The sequence below is a fragment of the Heloderma suspectum genome, chromosome 3 (genome assembly GCF_057233095.1).
Source record: "Heloderma suspectum isolate Gila_16-S chromosome 3, 16-S_ref, whole genome shotgun sequence".
NCBI lineage: Eukaryota > Metazoa > Chordata > Lepidosauria > Squamata > Helodermatidae > Heloderma > Heloderma suspectum.
The window spans coordinates 17,596,508-17,621,337 of NC_139460.1; the positions used below are offsets into that span (position 1 = coordinate 17,596,508).

The 24,830-nt window shown below is 46.2% G+C and overlaps 1 protein-coding gene across 2 annotated transcripts in view; it reads left to right on the top strand.

The window, feature by feature from the left end:
• Positions 1–17,114: 17,114 nt before the first annotated feature.
• Positions 17,115–24,830, top strand: part of LOC146349387 (glutamate carboxypeptidase 2-like) — a 59,202-nt gene continuing 51,486 nt past the window's right edge. The window contains exons 1-3 of one of the 2 annotated variants that reach the window (XM_084841609.1): positions 17,183–17,562; positions 18,578–18,693; positions 21,989–22,100. In XM_084841609.1, coding sequence (XP_084697735.1) covers positions 22,045–22,100 — 56 coding nt within the window. In that variant the 5' untranslated portion in view covers positions 17,183–17,562; positions 18,578–18,693; positions 21,989–22,044. Of the gene's footprint in view, positions 17,563–18,577; positions 18,694–21,988; positions 22,101–24,830 lie in introns of both variants that reach the window. The other variant, XM_084841608.1, reaches the window with a different exon arrangement.

Below are 24,830 nucleotides of genomic sequence, written 5' to 3' on the forward strand. Positions count from 1 at the left end.
ACCGTGGGTTAGCATGTTGTCTGAACACGGGACATTTTCCGCAGCCCAAGAGCTGAAGTGAATTTTGGAGAAATTCTTGGGGGATGGGACATTCCGGGCATGGATGGGACTAAAGATAAAGGGGTGGGTGGGGCCAAAGGCAAAAGGTGTGGAGCTAAAAATACAACAATCAAATAAAATACCAGCAAGATGCTCTTACTAGGGACGTATGAACCCCCCATTGTCCAGTCCAGGGGGGGTCCGCTGCAGGGCAATTCAGGCTGCTTGGGGCCCCATGGACTCCTCCGGAGCCCTGGTGTGTCTGCTTGAGTTGGTGGAGTGGTTCTCCGGCTTTCTAAAGGACTCTAATGGTGGCTGCCATTAGCCTATCGCGTGAAAATGGCAGCTGTAAATGGCATATTGTATGCCATTTGTGGCCTTAAAGCACTTACTTGTACCTAAATTGCAGTTGTTTAAGGCGGTTTTTCGGTAAAAGTAAGTGCTTTACAGCTGCAGATGACATACAATATGCCATGTATGGCTGTAACTTTCCTGCGATAAGTGAATGGCAGCCACCATTAGCATATCTCGGTTTTTGGAAGCTGGAGAGCCGCCCCATGGGAACTCCTCTGGACCTGGAGGTAAGTACGGATGGTCTGCCGTGGAGTCCGGAGGTCAGATTATTTGAAAACTGGCCTCATTTGAGTCTGTGGCAGATTTCTCCAGCATCCCTAGCTCTTACTGCCAGCAACTATTTATTTATTTATTTATTTAATCACCCCTCTGGCTGGTCACCCAGCCACTCTGGGCAATGTACAACAAAAGAAAAGTTTAAAACAATAAAATACTACATTAAAAACATAGTTCTAAAAATACCCTAACCCACCCCAAATGCCTGCCTGGACAACCATATTTTTAATGCACGGCGGAAGCTCATTAAAGAGGGGGCATGGTGGAGCTCCCTAGGGAGGAGGGAGTTCCACAGAGTGGGGGCCACCACAGAGAAGGCCCTCTCCCTCATCCTCACCAGCCTAGCTGTCCTGGCTGATGGGACAGAGAGAAGGCCATCCGAGGCTGATCTTGTTGAGTGGCCTGTCTGGTGCTGCTGGAGGCGCTCCTTGAGATAGGCTGGGCTGGAACCATATAGGGTTTTAAAGGTCAAAACCAACACCTTGAATTTGGCCCAGAAAACAACTGGTAACCAGTGCAACTCCTTCAGCACTGGAGCAATGTGATCACGCCAGCGGCTGCCTTTAATCAGGCAAGCCACCGCGGTCTGTACCACCAGCAGCGTCCGAACCGTCTTCAAGGGTAACCCCATATAGAGTGCATTACAGTAGTCTAAATGAGAGGAGACCAGGGCATGTACTACCGATGGGAGAAGACAGTTGGGAAGGTAGGGGCGCAGCCGCCGTATCAGATGGAGTTGGTACAGCGTTGTCCGGCTCACAGCTGACAACTGAGCCTCCATGGACAGCTGGGAGTCTAAAATGACCCCCAGGCTGCGGACCTGGTCTCTCAAGGGTAGCCGTACCCCATTCAACACCAGGTCAACATCCCCCAACCTCCTCTTGTCTCCCACCAAAAGTACCTCGGTCTTGTCAGGGCTCAGCTTCAGCTTATTCCTCCCCATCCAGCCACTCACCGTCTCCAGACATTCGGACAGGGATTCTACAGCCAACCTTGGTGAGGATTTGAACGAGAGGTAGAGCTGCATGTCATCTGCATATTGATGACACCGCACCCCAAACCTCCTGATGATAGCCCTCAGCAGCTTCACATAGATGTTAAATAGCATCGGGGAGAGGGTGGAACCCTGTGGCACCCCACAAGTGAGCGGCCACAGGTCCGAAACCTCCTCTCCCAGTGCTACCCTCTGGAAACTGCTGGAGAGGAAGGACCAGAACCACCGCAGTACGGTGCCTCCAATATCTTAGGAGAGGTATTTCAACCTTTTAGAATTGGGGCAGAGACTGCACAAAAGCTGGGAACCACCAAATCAGCAGGGTTCGGGGGAAAGGGGGGCAGAGGAAGGGGGCATGGTCATCTGGGGAACCTTGGACAGCTGGATTTGGCCCCTGGGCCTGAGGTTCCCCACCATGAATAGAAAGAAAGGCAGGGCCACATTTCTGGCTCCGCCCCTTGACATCTGCATATTCAATGTGGACGTCAGTTGCTCATATATAGCTGCTCCTTCACAGTTGCCTGCACTGCATGCACAGGCATCGCAGGGGCGGAGCCAGCAAGGAGTGCAACATCAGAGGCGGGGCAAGAGGCGTGGTGCAGTTTCCTGTTCTACTCATTTAGCCTCTTCATGTGTATAATGAATGAAAAGGAGGCTACCTCAGGTAATGGCAAACTTTGGAGATATCACTGTACAAAAAGTGGGAGAATGAGGGAGCCCTCGCTTGCGTGGAGCTCCGCATAAGAACTGAAGCTCAGCAAATCTTTCCACTGTGACCACTGGCTGCAGTCTGCTGTTCTAGTCCATGCACAAGGCGGCCCCTCTGACAGCATTGCCAGTGATGCTGCATGTCGGCAACTTCTTCTGCTGCGGAGAGCGGGATATCTCCAGCTATAACCATTGGATCATAGCCACACATTTTAAATTAAAATGAAGAAGCAGCAAATAAAACATGCATTCTGCTTCCCACAGTGATATGTGTAACTTTAAAAATGCTTGCCAATGAAGCTGTGTTTCGTATTTTTTTTTAATATATGTGTTGTCATTTTTATGAATTAACATTGATTTTTTTTTAAAAAAAGGAGAACATTTGGATGCTCTTCAATTAACCTTGCTTTAAAAAGACATGGATCCTTTTGGAGACACAATCAATTTTTCCCCATACTCATTTTCCTCTTCATTTTGATTTGGCTCATTAATCACAGCCTCTTGTTGTACAAATTATCCCATTTGAATAGCTGTATTATGCAACAGATGCCAAGCGGGGAATATTTTGTAGGCAACGTTGCAAGAGTTTCACCTGGTTTTGATTTTAAGATTTGATCATGTGTGATGGCTCTTTGAAGACTTAACTATCAGCAAGAGTTGCATAACACCTTTAGGGAGCAATCCTACAGCCATTAGACAGTGTCTGGGGGGGGGGGGCGGCATAGGATATTTCGGATTCCTGGATCCAAGGTCAGGATCTGTGCTCCCTGCCCCCTCCCCTTCGCAATCACCATGGAGAGAACCACACCCGCTGCCTCTCTAAGGTTGGAAAAGCAATTTTGGAGAGGAGGTGAAGGGGCGTTCTGATGGGCGGGGAGGGGAGGGCAGTGCACTGGAGAGGCTGGCTTATGAAGTTTTCCCAGGTGTCTTCAGCCTCCTTCCCTCCCCCCTCCCCAGTGTTCCAGCTAGATGGGCAAAAAAGCCGGTCTAGCAAAAATGCAGAGCGGGAGGAGCGCAGAAGCGAGGACTGCCCCTGCAGCTCTTCCTGAGCTGCACTGGATGCCCGTAAGCTCTGGGTTTGGAGGCTTGCTGTCAGGAGTGCCCTAGCGGCCTCTTTCAGTCTACTCCAATAGCCAACTCAAGACACAGACAAAAGGATTCTTTTCAAGGCTTTAATCCTTTTACAACTTAATGACTCTTTCAGATGCTAATCACCAGTGACTAAGCAATGAACAGCAGAGTAGCCTATGCTCCAGGTTAGGCAGTTGGTCCCCGTTTGAAGGAGAATCACTTGAAGACCCTGAACTTATGGGCTAGGGAGAGATCCTCCCTCTTTCCCTTGGGTCCACAGGAGGCGGCCGTTGCTTGTGAGCCAAATGGGCGCTATGCCTCCTTTCTGCGCCCTCCATCGCTCATCACTCCCTGCGTCTGTGTCGAGCATCTAGCAAGCCCCCCTCCAGCACTCTCTTGCTGCCAGGGTCACTATCTATCCCAGGAATGCTAGCAGGAGGAATCTCTGCCAGCTGCTGTGCCTGTGAGGGATGAGCTGGCTCCTCTCCCACGGATTGCTGATCCTCCTCAGAATCAGAACTGCTCTGGGGTTCTATCAGCTCAGTTTCCACCCTGACACTTATGAGCATTGGGGTAGGACAGCACCGTTACTGATTTAAGTTAGACCATGCCTAATGCAAAATAATTTCAGGTTGCTTTGTGGCATGCTGGGGTGTAGGAGTAATGGCTGTACTCTCCTTTACTCACTCTGTCTGTCTGTCTTGTCTGTCTATCTATTATCTCTCTCTCTCTCTCTCTCTCTCTCTCTCTCTCTCTATCTGCTAGCTAGCTAGCTAGCTAGCTAGCTATCTAAACAGCAGACTGTGATCTGTCTCTAACACTTGTTGGAACTCACACAGGCCTTCTAAGGCAGAGAGCAGTCATACAGTGAAAAAATATGGTAGTTCTTGCATTAGCAAAGCTGGAGAGGCCTTTCACACCTCGAAATAATCATTCCTTCTTCCCAGGGAACTCTGGGAATTATAGCTCTGCGTAATGTGGAATGCACATTGGGTTAGATCCAGATCCAGTCAGACTTAGAGTAGATTCATTGAAATCAATGGGATGCAAATTAGCCAACTGGATCCGACACATGTTATTTTGGTACATTTTTTGTGCCATGAAATGCATTGCAAAATTTAGAGAAGTGTGAAATTCGAAGGTTAACAACATTTGGATCTGCACATTGGTCTGGATAGTCAGGTGAGTTGACATCAGAATTTGCGAAGAGAAAATTCTTCAAGCACCCAAGTTCTGACAGTTAAAGTGATATAATATGTGTAGACATTTGTAGGGTAGATTTGCCCTGATTTGCCATCAGTGGCATTCCTTCAAGCCTGCTGATACCTCCCTCTGGTGTATGGGGGAAGCCATTTTGGCTGTGTAAGCATCACCACTCACACACCTAAACATCAGAAATAGAGAAAATGATGCTCTGGCGTTGTTACGAAGTCATGCATGTAAATGGTAATAGTTAAAACACAATAGGCAAAACTGGCTATAAGTTTCCTATTGGACGGGCCATATTTCAATTGAAATTAATGGGAGCAGTGGGGAAAAAATACCCAGTTATTGCTCCCATTCATTTCGATGGTGTGTGTGTAAGAGAATTAGCCGCGTAGAGATTTTATTATATTTAGTGATATTTATTTATTTATTTTATTTATTTATTACATTTCTATACTGCCCAATAGGCAGAGCTCTCTGGGCGGTTTACAAAGATTAAAACTTTTAAAAATATAATATACAAATATCACAAACAAATAAATAATTCCTCCATGGATTCTGCCCTAAAGCAGGGATGGGCAACCTTTTTGCCCCTGAGGGCTGCAGGCAATGAGCTGGGGGCTGCCTGCTGAAGGTGGGTATGGCCAGAGATGGTAGTGGGCAAGGCCTGGGATCCCTCCCCCACTCTCTCTCTCTCACGCACACACAAACACATACATAGCCTTCTCCCCACTCATTCTCACTCACAGAGCGAGAGAGAGATACTTCATCTCCACTCAATGTGTCAGGACAGGAGCACCCTAGCTGCCTCTTGCAGTCCCCTCCAATAGCCATCTCAGGACACAGACGACGAGGATTCTTTCCAAGGCTTTATTCCTTTATTACTTTATGACTCTTGCAGATACTAACCACTATTCACTAGCAACTAAGCAAGGAACAGCACTGGGGAAAGATAGAGTAGCCTAAGCTCCAGGTAAGGCAGTTGGTCCCCGTTTGAGGGAGAACCACGGGAAGACTCTGAACTTATGGGCTAGGGAGAGATCCTCCCTCTTTCCCTTGGGTCCTTGGGATGCGACCGTTGTTTGAGCGCCAAACGAGCGGAGCGCCTCCTTTTGGCGCCCTCCATCTTTCGTCGCTCCCAGCGTCTGCGCCGAGCGTCCAGCAAGCCCCCCTCCAGCGCTCTCCTGCTGCCAGGGTCACTATCTCTCCCAGGAATGCTGGCAGGAGGAATCTCTGCCAGCTGCTGTGCCTGTGAGGGATGAGCGGGCTCCTCTCCCACGGATTGCTGTTCCTCCTTAGAATCAGAACTGCTCTGGGGTTCTATGGGCTCAGTTTCTACCCTGACCCAATGACTCTCTCACACACACACTCATAGCCCTCCCCACAAACAGACCCCCCACTCACTCCCCCCTCTGACTTTTTTACAGGTTAAACCTACCCTATCCCTGTGAATCCCCCCCCCCCCCCGGTTAAGGAAGGCCTTCCCCTCCCAGAGGGGAAAAAACAGGAGCCAACCTAGAGTCTATGGTTTCTCTCTCAGATTCTTTAGAGAGAACCCATAGAGGGATAGAGTGCCTTTTGCCACTCCAGCCCACTGTACTCCATGGTTTTCCTGTCAAGCATCGTATTCCTGAGAGAGAAACCACGGAGTACAGTGGGCTAGAATGGCAAAAGACACTCTGGCTCTCCATACCATACTCAAGAACCTAAGATAGAAACCATAGAGTATAACAGGGTAGAGCACCTCATCTGCTCTCTGAGAGGAAAGCCTTCCCTGCCAAGGGAACATAAGAACATAAGAAGAGCCCTGCTGGATCAGACCAAGGGTCCATCTAGTCCAGCATGCTGTTCACACAGTGGCCAACCAGCTGTCAACCAGGAACCCACAAGCAGGGCATGAGCGCAACAGCACCCTCTTGCCCATGTTCTCCAGCAACTGGTGTAGGAATTGTTGGAGAATTTGTAAGCCACCTGCTTCTCCCCTCTCAGTCACAGACCAGAGACGGTAGTTCGAGCGGATGTTTTGTTCAAAGCAAACTGTACAAGGTGTGGTACAGTCAAGAATGGCTGAAGACTGGATCCTGAACAATTAGCTTACACAACGTTTTATATACACATGAAAAAAAATACATGGACATTCCTCTTTAATATGACTGGTCTTCAAGACTGAAACATGTCACGCACGTGCAGAAGCATCAGCTAGCCTTTCCCCTTGTGGGGTGCTAACAGTCAATGTATGTTTGCCTTGCAATATAATGAAAAAGGGAACTTACAGAAATTGTTTTTCAGCCAGAAGGGACACGCTTAACCACAGATTTATTTTAGACAACTTGTATTTGCGGTTGTCTGCTTTCAGTTACCTTTAGTCATTTCAACAGCTAAAGAAAGTGTAAAAGGTTAAGCAGCTTTAAGTTCATTATTAAGACACAATCAGCTGAAATGGCAGAACAAAATGGAGGCACAGAGGCGAAGAGATTTCTGTCACAGAATCAAACAAATTGGCAGTGGTGGTGACTGTGGCACAGGGAAGAAGAGATTGGAGGAGGCTCTAGGGCGCTGGCAGGCCACAGCCATGACCCCTGTGGTCTGCATGAGGCCTGCAGTTCCTCCACACTAAAGGTTCATTTTAAAGCCAGCAGTTTGGTATAGCAAGATAGGTGGGGAGCTGGGTGGGAGGTGGTAGATCAATAAACGTATACACCCGTGTAGTGCAAGCTAATGAGATTATTATTGCAGAGAAAGGAAATGGCTCAGCGAGCAGGAAAGAATGTTTCTGCCAGTGCAATAAATCTCAGGCAGATCCTTGGCATTTAATTTTTACTACACGGTGAACTGGATAGTTGAGGAAAGACTATAAATATCCACTCTTTTATTCTGTCTCTCAGAAGGCATGAAAGCAAGACAATCCTGTGAAGGAAAGACAAGCTATTGCTGCATTGTTAGTCGGAGGGCCACCCACTTTATGTGGTGCAAAACGCACAATTTATGAGTTGCAACCCCAGGCCAAAGTAAAAGGAAACTGGAGTAAATTTAGCTTTCTAAACTATCAACGTTATCCTGTCTCTCAGCTGCTCATCACTCCACAGGTTCAAGCCAACTTCTTTTCAGTCAAATATAGCTCTGCATAGTCTGTGACATGGTACAAGAACAGAAAGGCCACAGAATTTGGTACTATATACGGGATACCACATACCAAGGACGTGTGTGTGTGTGTGTGTGTGGACAAAGTAATGTTGCCATGAAACCAGTCAGGTATGTCTATGTGATGACAACATGAAGCTAAATCAGAGTGAAGGCAATTATTCTTACTGTCACTCTGAAAGGGAAAACATTTCAGCCCATTTCATAGGTCCCCAGAAAAAAAGAGAGGCATATTTTTATATCACCATTCAACCCACCTGACTTATAAACAAAAGCTAACATCGCTATTTGCATTTCATCTTTCCTCCAAGGAACTCAAGGTGTTATACAAACCAGTTTATCCTCACAACAACCCTGTGAGGTTGGTTAGGCTGAGAGATAGTAACTGGCCCAAAGCTGCAAAGTAAACTTCATGGATCACTGGTTATACTTACTGAGATCTGGGCCACTGTACCACACTGCTCTCCATCAAGGCTGTTAAGCACAGTAAAAGTTTTGATTTCTGCCATCCTTACAATGCATGTGTCTGGGTAAAGAGGGATCCTATGCCACTGAGCAATGGAGATCCACACAGTCAAAACAGCTTATGGAACAGCCCTTCTTGAAGCCATATCATGTCAGAATGCAGGTAAAGGATTGTATGTTTAAATGCTCCCTCACATCACAAACAAACCACAGCAACAAATGTCTCCCTGCAAATGTAATAAAAATCACAGTTTTGGTGTGAAGTATTTTCATATCATTCCCTCTATTTCCTATGTTCAGGCTGTGAGTGCCATTGCTTAGGTAGCCAAAACAGCACCACCCATTCACAGAACAGGCTCGGTGGAAGCCCAGGTTTTGCAGAAGACAGAACAATACTGACTGAATTTATGCATTGGCTGACTGACTACTGGAAAGGGGAACAGAAAAAGTGTCTGTGGCAGGGGGAGGGGTGTATGGAATAAATGGTTGTAATTCTGAACAGAAGCACTCCACACTGCAACATTTTGTTGCAGTTCCCATTTGTATAGAGCAAATTACTGGATACAGAATTTCTGCAGATCTTCTCTGCGTGCTTTTGAATGATTTCCTTCACTTTGTTGATCATAATGACTTAGAGATGGTCATCAATTGATTAACAGCAGCAAAGCTCATTATTTCTTATTAGAAACAGTCTGTGCCTCTTCCTTTGTTTGAATGGTTTGGCAGAACATGGGACACTGCTGTTATGTCTCAGGTAACCTACAAAGGGCAGGTTCAGGAGAATCCCTTTATTCAGAGATGGTCCACATTTAGAATGATTTGGAACGCCAGGCTCCATAAGGATGGCAATAGGCCCAATGCCTTATTTACTATGGCACAGATGACTTCGAATGTGTTTGTTCTCTTCTTTCCTTTGTGTTTCTCTTTCTGTTGGTAACATATTGTAGGACAACCTTTTGCTTCGAGATATACTAGGAAGAAGTATATCTCTGTCCTTCAACAGAGTCATAATGCATGAACCCCAGGGTCATCCCATGAAGCTGATTGGTGGGAGGTTCAGGAAAGAGAAAAGGAAGGGCGTCTTCACACAGCACATACTTCAACTAGGGAATTCACTTCCACAAGTTGGGAACCAATTTGAATGGTTTTAAATGGGGATTGGACAAATTCATGAAGGAGAAGGCTATCATGGCTACTAGTCCTGATGGCTATATGCTACCTCCAGGATCAGAGGCAGTATGCCTATGGACACCAGTTGCTGGGGAACATGGGCGGGAGGGTGATGTTACGCTCATGTCATGCTTGTGGGTTTTCCGTGGGCAGCTGATTGGCCTCTGTGTGAACAGAAACTCAGAAAGCTAGACTGGATGGACCCTTGATCTGATCCAGCATGGCTCTTCTTGTGTTCTTATGTACTTAACAGTCTTCCTCAACCTTTTGTTGTTGTAGTTGTTCAGTCATTCAGTCGTGTCCGACTCTTCGTGACCCCATGGACCATAGCACGCCAGGCCTTCCTGTCCTGCGGTTGGACATGCTGGCAGGGGATAATGGGAGTTGTAGACCAGCACATCTGGGGGGGGACCAGGTTGGGGGAAGACTGTTGTGGAACCATGAAGTCTTTCTAGTAGATCTTTAAACAAAAGGCCAATATCTCTATTGGCTTTCATTAAGTATTTATTTCATTTCTATACCACCCAATAGCCGAAGCTCTCTGGGCAGTTCACAAAAATTAGGTACAGCATAAAACAATATAAAATATGAAAGCTGAAAACTGCAATATACAAGTACAACCAGAATAAAACCTAACAGCAATGCAGAGATTTCAAATACAGATTTAACATCAGTGGAAGGCCATAGTTGGACGAGGACTAAGGAGACCAGGTTCAAATCCTGATGCAGCCATAAAGCTCACTGGGTAACCTTGTGCCACTCTCTCTCTCTCTCTCTCAGCCTAAACTACCTCACAGGGTTGTTGTGAGGATAAAATGGGCAATGGTGAAGAACCATGTGTGCCATCTTGAGCTTCTTGGAGGAGCTGCAGGCTATAGATGTAATAACAAATAAATGATACAGCCTGCAACCTGGCGATGAAAAGCCTTTCAAGAATGTGTAATAATGTTAGAATCATAGAATCATAGAATAGTAGGGTTAGAAGGGGCCTACAAGGCCATCGAGTCCAACCCCCTGCTTATTGTCTTCAAATCCTTGATCTGCAGTCACACAGATATGGATTCGTTCTTGAGTATATCATAGAATCATAGAATCATAGAATAGTAAGGTTGGAAGGGGCCTATAAGACCATCGACTCCAACCCCCTGCTCAGTGCAGGAATCCAAGTCAGAGAGCATCTCTGGCAGATGGCTGTCCACCCTCGACTTGAAGGCCTCCAGTGTGGGAGAGCCCACCACCTCCCCAGGTAATTGGTTCCATTGTCGTATTGCTCTGACACTCAGGAAGTTTTTCCTGATGTTCAGCCGGAATCTGGCTTCCTGTCACTTGAGCCCATTATTCCGTGTCCTGCACTCTGGGATGATCGAGAAGAGATCCTGGCCTTCTTCTCTGTGACAACCTTTCAAGTACTTGAAGAGTGCTATCGTATCTCCCCTCAGTCTTCTCTTCTCAATGCTAAACATGCCCAGTTCTTTCAGTCTCTCTTCATAGGGCTTTGTTTCCAGTCCCCTGATCATCTTTGTTGCCCTCCTCTGAACCCTCTCCAGTTTGTCTGCATCCTTCTTAAAGTGTGGTGCCCAGAACTGGACACAGTACTCCAGATGAGGCCTAACCAGTGCTGAGTAGAGGGGAACTAGTACTTCCCGGGATTTGGAAGCTATGCTTCTATTAATGCAGCCCAAAATAGCATTTACCTTTTTTGCAGCCACATCACATGGTTGGCTCATATTCAGCTTGTGATCGACAACAATTCCAAGATCCTTCTCGCTTGTAGTGTGGTTGAGCCATGTATCCCCCATCTTGTAACTGTGCATTTGGTTTCTTTTTCCTAGGTGCAGAACTTGGCATTTATCCCTATTAAATGTCATTCTGTTGTTTTCTGCCCAGCACTCCAGTCTATCCAGATCACTTTGAATTTTGTTTCTGTCTTCCAAAGTATTAGCTATCCTGCCCAATTTTGTGTCATCTGCAAATGTGATCAGCATTCCCTGCACCTCCTCCTTCATAAGAGGAATGAATGACTTCATAAGTCATTCATAAAAATGTTGAAGAGCACTGGGCCCAGGACTGAGCCCTGCAGTACCCTGCTTGTCACCTCTCCCCAGTTTGAGAAGGTCCCATTGATAAGCACTCTTTGAGTCAGATTCTGTAGCCAACTGTGGATCCACCGGATCATTGTTTCATCTAGCCCACTTTGAGCTAGTTTGCTCATCAGGATATCATGGGGCACTTTGTCGAAAGCTTTGCTGAAGTCGAGGTATATGATGTCTACAGCATTCCCACTGTCTACAAGGGAGGTGACTTGATCAAAAAATGAGATCAGATTTGTCTGGCAGGACTTGTTTTTGACAAATTTGTCTGGCAGGACTTGTTTTTGACAAATGTTGGTCAGGGCTGTCAAAGGATGAGAACAAGGGTGTTGTAAACAAGTCCTTTGTTTCCATCTGTGAAATGTTAAACGGAACAAATCCCACCTGCATTCTGAAGTGGTCCAATCCGGGGAGGCCAGGACCGCATGCTTTTTCTGACTGTATAGCATTTAGCATGGCAGGACAGAGCCAAGGTCAGGTTACAGGTCAAATCATTCCAGGCTGGTTCATGTGCGATAAGTGAAGGCTGGTAGTTCTGATTTGGGTGGGTTTGTAAATCCGCTCCAGGTTTCAGTCAGAACCAGCCAGAATGCTAAAGGAGCTGTCCAGTGCTGAACTCATTTTGAGGATAGGGTTCCACACCTTGCATAGCTCCTTTAGGGTTCTGGCTGGTTTTGACTAAAACCCAGAATGGAATTGTAGCCCCACCGAAATCGGAGCCAACATGGTTGTGTGCAGTCCTGCAAAAGGTATCCCCATCAGCTTGGCAGCAATGGAAGACAAATGTATCAATTCATCTACTACCCATCTCTAGAATCATAGAGTTGGAGGGTTCCTTAGAGGTCATCTTGTCCAACCCCCTGCTCACTGCAGGTAAGCCAACCCAGGATGCAGCTACAGTATCCCTGACAGATGGCTGTCAAGCCTCTGCTTAAATACTTCTGTCAAAGGCAAACCCACCATCCTTCTCTTGTTCTTTTTCTCTCCTGACATGCATTTCAGAGAAGAGCAGGGAGCTCACCAGAGCTGGCATAGATGCTAATGGAGCCAATCTACTTAAATAGCAATGCAAGTGGGAAGGGAGTTAGCGTCAAATTCCCAGTTCTGCCTGTGCATTGCAATACGTTTTCCTCCCACGTCCCTGCTGTGGGCTCTCTCTCCCTGAAAGCAGGTAAGGTATTAAAATGCTGATTCTGCCCTCCCCCAGAACCCATGCCAGGCTGAAAAGAACAGGGCAGGCAAGCAGAACCAAATCCAAGTATAAAGCAGACATGCATGGACTCTGCAGGGAACTCAGCACTCCAGCTGATAGTCTCAGAAAGGAGCGCGCCAGCCGAGAAATGGTTTTGTGAGCTGACCTGATCTATTGATGTTCTGAAGCCTTTTTAATGATTGATTGGTTGATTTCACAAATTTATATACCACTCCCCAATAAAAATCCCAAAGCAGTGAACGGAATGACAACATCAACACTAAAATATGGCAATAAAATAATCACTGATCAGCAATACGAAGGCGTGCCTGGTGCTAACTTTACTGTCTTTTAGGCAACAGGGGAAACAAAAACAAATTATTCACCCAGGCATTTTAGAACATCCTTATTCTGACATCTTTTAAAGTCTCCTGACTATTGCTTTCACTTTCTGCTGCTGCTTGTTTTGTATTTTTTTTTATTGCTGTTGTACGGCAGAGCTTGCAAACTGGTGCTCTCCAGACGTTTTTGGACTAGAATTTCCATAATGCTTTACCATGCATGCTGGGGTTGATGGGGGTTGTAGTCCAAAACATCAGGTTGCCTACCCCTGTTGCATTGAGCTTTATTTTATTTTATTTTATTTTAGTAAACTGCCCTGCAATCATTTCTTTAAAATGGTATCGAAGAGTTTAAAATCAAATATAATAAGGATGCGTTTGGTGCCAGTGGAAATGTCAGTCTCGCATGGAACTTTGTACAGCTGCTCAGAAATTATATATTCCCCACCCTTTGCACCTTGTATAGCTCCTTTAGAGTTCTGACTGGTTCTGATTGAAACCTCGAACGGATTTACCACCCCACTGACATTGGAGCAACCAGCCTCCATTGGCTCTCCGTAATATTGGGGTGCCCTTAACAGTTTCCTAACAAACACAGAACTCTCAAAGACAATTCCTCTCTTTCTCTGTCTGTCTGCCTGTTTCTCTGTCACACACACACATGCACAGGACCAGCCCAAGACATTTTGCTGCCTGAGGCAGAGCAAATGGTGCCCCCACCATCCAAGTCAGGGTGTATAGTACCCAATGTTAGCTGAATTATTTGGGTACATGTGGCAGAAAATGAAATAAACACCTCCCCCCCACTCCAATGGCAGTAGAAATACAATAACAACAAGGTAAATTTATGACACCCAAATTTGCTGCCTGAAGTGACTGCTTCACTCGGCCTCATGGTAGGGCCAGCCCTGAACACACACACGTACGCGCGTGCGCACGCACGCACACACATTCATCCTTGACTTGTATATGAAACATGACTCCACAAACCTTAGTGGCATGAGCAGGTGAGCAAAGACCAAAAGCTGAAAATGGAAAGTGCTAGCCTCCTTCCTTGATGCTGTTCTTTGTGGTATGTTCCTGCCATCTAGTGGTAAATTTGTAATATTATAGGAAACTGACAATGGCTTATCGGTGTTTACCAAAAACAAAAATTGAAGGCAGTTCCCCCTCCCCACCTCTGACTTTCGATAGCTGTGATTGTCTCCTAGATTAAACGTGGTGGCACACTTTTCTCATAAAGATACATATGAATTTTCTCAGTAACTGGCATCCTCTTCAAAAGTGCAGGATAGCTCAGTTGACGGGAGATCCAGATGAGGACAGCAGGATACAAGCATACTGCATCCTTTAAAATACATCCTTTGAAAAAGAAAAGGGGGGGGGAAGGAGTTCGGAAATAAGCTCTTCAACATATATATTACAATAGTGAATTGTTGTAAATCACCCAGAGAGCTTCAGCTATGGGGCAGTGTAGAAATGAAATGAAATGAATGAATACATACATACATACATACATACGAGTCAGTGTGGTATAGTGGCTAGAGTGTTGGACTGGGAGTCAGGAGATCCAGGTTCTAATCCCCATTCGGTCATGGAAGCTCACTGGGTGACTTTGGGCCAGTCATTGACTCTCAGCCTAACCTACCTCACAGGGTTGTTGTTGTGAGGATAAAATAGAGAGGAGGAGGAATATGTACACCGCCTTGGGTTCCTTAAGGTGGAGAAAAGGTGGGATATAAATGTAATGAACAAACAAACAAACAAACAAATAAATAATATATTTCCTATAATTCATCAAACACGTTTGAGTTCCTGTGGAACTCCCTGCCTTTGGAGGTCAGGCGGGTGCCAACATTGCCTTCCTTCCAGCGCCTCCTGAAGAAATTTCGGGAAGCTTTCCTTGAGTGACCAGCCAGAGTTTGTTAAATACAATCTTATCAGAACTTGTTTCTTTTTTTAAAAAATAATTGTTTTAATATGGTGTTTTATTCTTTTTATCCTTGCTGTTCACCACTCTGAAATCTTTTGATGTGGAGCGGTATAGGCAAACAAACAAACAAATACATAATTTTAGCTGAAATAAGTTCACATGTTTTGGTGGTTTCACACCAATCTCCATTCCTTCCAAACCACTACAAGATTCAGAATTTCCAAACTCGGTATCAACACATTAGGAAAGGTGTGAGATGCAAATCTCAAGCAAGACCACTATGGCAGCCATGTTGGTTGGAACAATTGAGCTTCGGTATTAGGTACAAAGTAGGGATGGACGAAAGTCCCTTACCTGGTCCCACAGCTTTTTTTTTGGGGGGGGGGAGGCACTCCGTTTCTCCCCTGAAATTCTTGGCGGGTGGGGAGGCGCCCCGTCCCTCCCCGGCGAAATTCTGGCCGGGGGGGAGGCGCCCCATCCCTCCCCGCCGAAATTCATCCTTTTAATCTGCCTTCTTAAAGTGTTGTTGTGGTTTTAAGGTTGTTTTAAACATTTCAGGATGTCTTCATTTGTTTGTAATTTTTGTAAAACACTTTGGTTGGTTCTAGAAAGGCGGAATAGAAATGCAATACATAAACAATAACTTTACAAAGTAAGGACATCGGTCCAGTTCTCTGTTAGGGCGAGAGTTCATGTAAAATTTCTGCCTATGGGATTTAACCTATCACTGCACATTCACACACTCGTGTATTTATGTGAAACCATGGCTGATGTTCAAGCCATGGCATCTGCGTTGGGTTACAGACTTACAGTCTGTAGATGGGAAGGAGGGGGAGGCTGCAGACATTCCAGTTAGGCTCCCAATGTATTCGCCTTTTGGGTGCCCCAAGGCTCTTTGTTGTTCTGGGCCGCAACAGCTTCACATGTCTCCATGACAATGGATGGAGACGGGGGGGGAGCCAATTGTGGCTTTCCTGGATTTTTCAAGGAGCCAGCTTTGCTCCGTGCAGGGCTCCACGAGCGAGTGTATCGCACCAGTAAAAGTCGCTTTACAGAGCATACTTCCAGGTTGGGGTACGTGTTTGTGTGAATGTCATCTGACTGGCAGGGGCTGCTCAACCAAGAAGAGAGGTTCCCTCCCCCTCTCCAGGCTCTCTCCCCTTTCTCCTTTGAGAATAAGATAGGCTCCTCCACATTCTGGGGATAAGTCTCATTGACCACAATGGGAGTTACTTCTGAGTAGATGCTAACTGGTTTGTGCTGGGAAACACAGGGGGGACAAGACGCCCCTGAGAAGGGCTAGCATACCTGAGGTAAATGCGGGGGTTGGGGCACACAACGGCTATACCAGGCAGAACCCAACTTGAGGAAAAGAATCGGACTTTAAGCAGTCTCAGGAAATCCAGCCTTTCTTTCTTTCTTTCTTTCTTTCTTTCTTTCTTTCTTTCTTTCTTATTTATTTATTACATTTATATCCTGCCTTTTTTCCTCTTTGAGGAACCCAAGGTAGCGTACATAATCCTCCTCCTCTGTTGTTGTTGTTGTTATGAGGCTCATTTTAGCCTCATAACAACAACCCTGCGAGGTAGGTTGGGCTGAGAGTCTGTGACTGGCCCAAAGGCACCCAGTGAGCTGCCATGGCCGAATGGGGACCAGAACCCAGATCTCCCAGCTGCCTGTCCAACACTCTAGCCACTACACCACACTGGCTCTCTTTTTCCCTGATAAGCTCTGGGGTGGCAGCTGGATGGCCACGACGTCATATATCCCCAACGACCTCCAAACGCAGCCAGCTCAAAGTAAATCACTCATGGAGACACCCCCCTGGAAAGTGGCCAAGGAGGCTGTGGTGGCATCAGCCTGTGAAGAAGGCTGCCCCCCCCACTCCCTTCCTCCCAGGAAGAACATCCTGGTAAGTGGGAAGCCAACCTGGCCCAATACATCGGCCAGGGATGTATTTGGTTATTGTTGTTTTTCCTCCTCCCTCCCAATGCCTTTTCCTTTTGTGTCGAGTCTTTTACATTGTAAGCCTGAGGTCAGGAAGTGTCCGAATATCAAACTTTGCAGTCCCTCTGGGAGCCTTTTTTGGCTGAAGAGGGCAGTAAACATGCTGTAATGGAATGAATGAGCAAATAACTAAACGGAGTGGCCAAGGCAGCTGCGGCAGCCTGGCAAAGGAGACTCCTGTCCGCCAGCTCCTCCGAACAAAGGAACGCCAGTGCCAGGCCGTGAGCCTTGGCAGAGGAACAGCTCTTGAAGCCAGCCGTGAAGAGGACCCTTTTGCTGGACTCTGCCTTCTCTCTTTTCATAGCCTGCAGGAGGAGTCGAGATCTGGGGAGATGGAGCAAGGACTTCGCCCCCTTGTACAGAACGTGTGTGTGTGTGTGTGTGGCAGCGACTGGAGAAGATCGGGCTGACTCCAGAGGTCGGCCAAGCTGGTTTACAGCAGGGAGCGGGAAAGATGTGGGCCACCCTGCAAGCCGCCACAGAGCCCAACTCGTCAAGCTGTCTCAGCTGGAGCCGGTTCTGGGTACTGACGGTGGGGGCAGCCATCGGCGTGTTCCTCCTTGGCTTTCTTATCGGTATGGTCTGGGCTGAGTGAGCTTCTCCTTGAATCTGCAAGAAAGTACTGGTAGAAAAAAAGGGGGGGTGTTGTGTTGGGTGTCATTATGGAAGGGGAATTGGTTTCACAGTCTAGGGAGGAAGTTATCCTCTTGAAGCTTGTTAGAAGGGGCAGTAGGGGGGACTGGAGAAAGTCAAAGTTCTTTTTGTTTGAGAGCAAGCGAACTGAGATATTTCGCTTGAGCAGAGGCTTTCGAGACAGGGGAAAGCGCCCGCTTCCAGCTCTAGCAGCAATCAGTGTCCGCAAGAACGGACAGATGGAATTTGTGGAATTCACTAAGCTCCACGGTCAGTTGCTTGCAGTGGAGGCTGGTGGCCTCGAAGTCAGTGGGGCGGAGGATCTGCCCCAGGTTTCAGCCAGAACCCGTCAGAACTCTACAGGAGCTCGCCAAAGTGCAAAAGTTAGATGGGTTTTAAAAAAGAGCCATCTAAGCTCCTCTGGTTGCTTCGATGGGTTTTAAAAAAGAAAAGAAAAGAAGAATGGCAAGATTCATGGAGGAAAGGTCGACCAACAGCTATCTCGAAATGGAACCTCCATGGATAGAGGTACAATACCTCTGAGTGTTGGATGCAGAGGACAAAATGCAAAGGCCGCCACTTGCTTAGCTGGATTGGGTGTTTCCCAGAGGCATTTGGCCAGGTGGTGTTGGGAAGAGAGCGTTGGGCGAAGGTTGCAAACCTTTGCACTCTTACCTGGGAGTAAGCCCCATGGCATGCAGTGGGACTTACATCTTACAGTGGGACTTACTTCTGAGTAAACAAGCACAGGTATGGGCTGAAGGTGGGGCATTGATCTGATTAAGCAAAGCAGTTCCTGTTGTGCTGAATGTCTGTTTTGATCTGTTAAAGGCATATTAGCTCTGCTAAAAGAGAAAAGAAAAAAGACAGAGCAAACATACTTTCCCTGCTTGTTAAGATCAAAGCAACGTTTTTTCTTTCTTCTTTTTTCTCTTCCTTCCTTGTCCTCCTCCTCAGTGATAAGACCATTAAGTCCACGTCTGAAATGACATAGCTGGACCTCTGAGTGTCATTGTTTCTGTAGCCAAAGCAGCACTGTCCACATGCAAGACAGAGGTTTCAGCGGACTTGGGGTAACCCTGACATTTTAAAATCTTTAGGATAAGGCACTTAGGGGGACAACATGCCCCCCCAAAAAACAAGTCCAATAAAGACAGAAGATGTTCATTGGCCACTGAGTGCTGACTGACTATTGTGCAGTGGGGACAGAAAAGTACAGTTGGGGGGATGAGGGGACAGAGTAGCTGGAATCCTAGACAGGAAGGACTTCCCACTGCAACATTTTGTTGCAGATATCACTTGTCGTTATTTTCAGGGGATAGAGTGGCTGGAATCCTAGACAGGAAGGACTTCGCACTGCAACGTTTTGTTGCAGATATCACTTGTCGTTATTTTCAGGGGACAGAGTGGCTGGAATCCTAGACAGGAAGGACTTCCCACTGCAACATTTTGTTGCAGATATCACTTGTCGTTATTTTCAGGGGACAGAGTGGCTGGAATCCTAGACAGGAAGGACTTTGCACTGCAACATTTTGTTGCAGATATCACTTGTCGTTATTTTCAGGGGATAGAGTGGCTGGAATCCTAGACAGGAAGGACTTCGCACTGCAACATTTTGTTGCAGATATCACTTGTCGTTATTTTCAGTAACGACGATGTATAGGGGCCCTTTTTATAGAGCTTGCTAAGGAGGCAAAGTCAGGGCCCCACACCAAGGAGCTTACATAAATCAACAATGGGAACACAGCAGAGAGGGAGGACAGGAGAAACAAGGTAGAAAGGGGACATTGTTTCTCCCCACACCCTTCCTAATGTCTGAAACTGTAGGGAAGCATTGAAAAGGAATGAGTGCCTCATTACTTTGTAATATTTATAGGTGGATAAATGGTTAAGGTTATGTTAAAACTATGGGTTATATTTTATAATCTCCTTCATCACCTTGGCAAGTGAATTGCCCTTAACTTAAGCCACATATCTATGTAGGCTTTTTTTTTAATAGTATTTTTTAAAATTATTTTTATTGAGTTTTAATCACATAGTTTCAATGTAATGAGTGAGCACATCACATCACATTCTAACAAAACACAAACCTTACATAGGAAATTCAATTACAGTCAACTGGGATTACAGGAGTTCCAGTGTATTGATAACCTTATATTTATCCATAGAAATTCTTCAGGGGTTTAAGATTCAGTTGTAATGATCAAAATGTATCTCTCCATATCTGTCCCTGACATGATGGTGGTTTTCTTTGGGAACCTTGTTTGTTGATAAAATCTATGAATTTATACCAGATTGTATGGACGGTGTCAGGTTCTTTTCGCTGTCGTTGTGCCCTTATCTGTTTAGTTAACCTTTTCAGCCAACACAGTATTCCTAAGGTAGTTATACCACACAGTTATTGATAGATCTGTAGACTCTTTCCAATTCCTTGCTATGAACTGATGAGACGCTACCATCATACAGGTCAGCATTTCTTTGTCTGGTAAACATTCATTATGGCCACTAAAGATAGAGAGCAGGGCCAATTTAACCCGTCTGCCCCTGTGCATGAGGAGGCCAGGCCAGAGGTGCGAATCAGGCATGGGAACGTGGGGCAGCCTAGGTGGCCAGGAGCCCTCTTTTACAGAGGACAGGCTTCTATTTCAGGGATAGGAAACCTCTTTCAGCCCAAGGGCAGAGTTCCATTTCGGAGAACCTCTCAGGGGCTACATTCCAGTGGTGGGTGGAGTCAAAGGCAAAAGGGGTGGGGCCAGGACCCCCCCCCCCCAGCATATTGTAGCATAAAGCTCTTGCTGTCAGTAACTAAGCCTTGCTTGGGAGAGGCGTTTCGACCTTTTAGGATGGGGAGAAAATGCACAGATGCCAGGGAACCACCAGATGATTGGTGGCCGGGGGGCAGGGGCCAGTGGGGGCAGAGGAAGGGGGCGTGGCCCTCTGGGGAGCCTCAGGGGGCTGGATTGGGACCCCAAGTAGGCCAGATTTGGCCCTTGGGCCTGTGGTTCCTCACCCCCGGTTTATTGGAAGGACAGACTATCCTCTATTGGACTGTCCTGTCCAATTCCCATGTAAAGTTAAATAATAATAATAATAATAATAATTATTATTATTATTAAATTTATTAATCGCACATCTGGCTGGTCACCCAGCCACTCTGGGCGATGTACAACATACAATAAAACAGTTTAAAACAATAAAATTCTACAGTAAAAACATTTTCTAAAATACCCTAACCCACCCCAAATGCCTGCCTGAACAACCACGTTTTTAATGCACGACGGAAGCTCATTAAAGAGGGGACATGGTGGAGTTCCCTAGGGAGGGAGTTCCACAGAGTGGGGGCCACCACAGAAAAGGCCCTCTCCCTTGTCCCCACCAGTCTAGCTGTCCTGGCTGATGGGACAGAGAGAAGGCCATCCGAGGCTGATCTTGTTAAGCGGCCTGTCTGGTGTTGCTGGAGGCGCTCCTTAAGATAGGCTGGGCCGGAACCATATAGGGTTTTAAAGGTCAAAACCAACACCTTGAATTTGGCCCGGAAAACAACTGGTAACCAGTGCAACTCCTTCAGCACTGGAGTGATGTGATCTCGCCGGTGGCTGCCTTTAATCAGGTGAGCCGCCATGTTCTGTACCAGCTGCAGCTTCCGAACCGTCTTCAAGGGTAACCCCACACAGAGTGCATTACAGTAGTCTAAACGAGAGGAGACCAGGGCATGTACTACCGATGGGAGCAGATGGTCGGGGAGGAAGGGGCGCAGCCGCCGTATCAGATGGAGTTGATGCAGTGCTGTCCGGCTCACAGCTGACACCTGAGCCTCCATGGACAGCTGGGAGTCCAAAATGACCCCCAGGCTTTAAAGAACCATAAGAACTGTTATCCACACGCAGTTGCCACCTGGATATCAGACACACAGGTCACCTTGTCAGTCTTCCGCACTACAGTGAGATATACTCTATTTCCAGTTACACTGTAATAATTATTTCTAATTATTAGAATAATGCATTCTAATAATGATTTCTAAATTTGCATCTGTACAAACAAATGTTATGCAAATTGCTGTCTTCTCTTTTTAATCCTTATTGTTGGTGATTTGTAAGTGGCTGCCCTAATAGTTTGGGTCCACAGGAGACTACACACACACACACGCACACACACATACTTCTCACAGCACATTAGTGTGACCCAACAGAGAGATTTGGGATGACTGTGTGTGAGAGAGGGTGGGGGAGGAGGAGGAGAGAATTGTCATGTGGTGACAAATTCCAGATACTGTTGTATGCATATTTCACATGGTGCATTTCATATTTCTTATGTTGTATTGCATAATTTTTCATGTTGTGGGATTAATACATTTGGTCTACCTTGCAGGATGGCTGAGCAATAAACCTATAGATCAATTGCCAATAGCAGGTACTCACGAGAAGATGAAGAAGGCCTTTATGATGGAAATGAAAGCTGAGAACATCAAGCACTTTTTATAGTAAGCAAAACACACCTTCTTAATGGTTTTTTTTGGGGGGGGGGTACATTTAAGAGATGTACTTATTTATTTATCTCTTAGAAGTGTTTTTAACCTGCCGTTTCTCCTAGGATAACAGGGCAGCATACAAATGGCATAGAAACCAAAATATGCCACAATATGGTGTCATGAAAACCATAGAACAGTTTTTATGTTCTATGTACATCACCCTAAAAACAAACCAAAAGCACAAACCACAGCCGAGCAAACTAAACCAACCAATGTAACACCTTAAATGCTTGGGCAAATAGGTATGCTAACCTGGCACCCAAATGATCGCAGTGTCGGTGCCAGTCAAGCTTCAGTGGGGAGTTCCAACATTTCCCTGCCTTGTTCCCGGTGACCCCTGGGGCAGCTCCAGTCCAACCTTGCAACCATCAGAATGCGCGTGCGTGCGCGTGCACACAGCCAAACCTGCTCTGTGTAACATCTTGGGTGGTGAAAAAAACTGGAGATCTCAAAAGCATCTACGTTTTTTGTTTAGCCTAATAAACGCATTACACTAATATGGATTTTGGAATTTTTCTTACGTCAACATGGCTACCTTTGTTTTGTTTTCAGTGGGAAGGGGGGCATTCCAGAGATGGGGTGCTACCACAGAGAAGGCCCTCTGCCTAGTTCCTACATGCAATGAACTTCTCCTGGCAAAAGGACCTGGAGAACAACCTCTTTGGAAGATCTTAAGACAGGAGAAGGTCTTCTCCTCCTCTGAAGATCTAGGAAGGACTTTGCCAACTCATCCAAAACAACATGGTGATGAAAAGACAATAAGCACTGGCACATAAGGGCCATGGTTTAAATGTGGAGGATGAGAGCTGGTGTAGCGCGGTAGACTGATGTGCAAATTAGGAGGTTCCTGGTTTGAATCTTGCCTCTGCTATGACCTTACTAGATTAGGCTGCAATCCTATACTCACTTCCCTGGGAGTAAGTCCCATTGAACTTAGTGGCAATTACTTCTGAGCAGACATGCCTAGGATTGCATTTCTATTAGGCAACCCACTGACTCTCAACTTCAGCCCCTCTCCAGTCATCTGCAGTATGGAAGATAATACTGGCCTACCTCATAGGGTCGTTGTAAGGATTTTAACTAGACGATGCACGCAAAGTGCTTTGCAAGCATGATAGCATTATACAAAGTGCTCTTTCACTGAACTATGGCACCTGTCCCCTTAATTGCAAAATTCCTGGGCTGGAGTTTCAGTTAACCATGGTTCATTCTATGGCTGTGTGAATTGTTCTTAAACAATGATTAAGCCTGGAAGAGTTGCAGATTTTTTTTAAGGACATGACTTGAATCTCTCTCTCTCTCTCTCTCTCTCTCTCAAATGAATGTCTAAACTCCCTACAAAGCTGGAGAGAAATAATAGCTCTTTTGAGAGTGGAAAGTGGTATGATAGAGGCTTTATTGTCCATAGTGGGCACACTGATTTCTTTTGTTTTGCTATCATCTCTGGTCAAACCCTAGAAAAAGGAAAAGGCAAAATGGACACTCAGTCCTGTTGTGGTACTGAACTGGAAAGCTGCATTTGAGTGACAGGACCATGACACAGAGACGGGGAGTTGCTCTATCCCTGCATCTCTATGGTGCAAGTACTCTTGGTTTGCCATTGGCCATTTTGGAGAGGCTGCCTGAAATGTGATGCTTCAAGTGCATTGGGACTGGAATCCCCTAAGTCAGGAGTGGGCAAACCGCAGCCTGCAGTCTAATTTCAAAAGCCTTTTACAAGTCCTCAGTTGAGACCTCTGGCAAGATAGGGATGTATGGATTGTGTAAAATATGTTCTGGCTGTGTTACATGGATTGTCAGGTGCCTTTCGTTCCGTTGTCCACCCATCAATGGAATCTGATTCTTTTTGTTTCCGAATTTGCACAATTTGCATTTGCGCAAATGTGCAATCGCACAATTTCCCATGTGCGAAAATGCGCAAATTCCCCAGAATCCGCATTTTCCCACTTTAGCCTATGGGGGAATGCACATTTTGGGCTGGTTTTTTTTAATTTTGTGTACTTTTCTATGATGAAATTTGCACAAAATTTGGGAGAGTTAGGAAAACAGCAAGTCAGTGGAATCTGCCCAACAGGGGAAGAGCCAGCCTGCTGCGGAATCCACTGGTCAGATTCATGAAAATCCAAACTCATTTGTTTCCACTGCAGATTTCTCCTACATGACATCCCTAGGCAAGAGTTATTTGTCTGTCTACTGGCAGCCTGCTGGATGGGAAGGAAAAGGGAGCAACAGAAATGGAAAGAGAGAGAGAAACAGGGTGGCGTGAATGACAGATAAGATAAGGGGGTGGCAGAAAATGGGAGAGGAAAAGTGGTGGCCCTGCCCACTTTTGTTTCTAGCTCCTCCCACTGCCAGCTTTAGCCCTGCTCACTTCTGCAATGTACCACCCCCAGCCCTGAAAGATTACCCCTGGAGGAACATGGCCCCCCACAGAAGAAAGGTTCTCCACCACTTCCTTAAATCAATTATGTTTTTCAGGTTTTTGAAGCATTCCAAAAACCTGTTCGACCAGAGTGGATGGAAGAGTTCACACCATGGGCAACTATGTCTCATTCATACCACTTCGAACTCCGTAGAAAACAATGACAATGATTTGTCTCCAGCACAAATCTTTGCAAAGCTGAGGATTCCAATGATTTGGTTTAGAGTATTTCAGGAAGTGGATTCTGGATCCTGAAAATG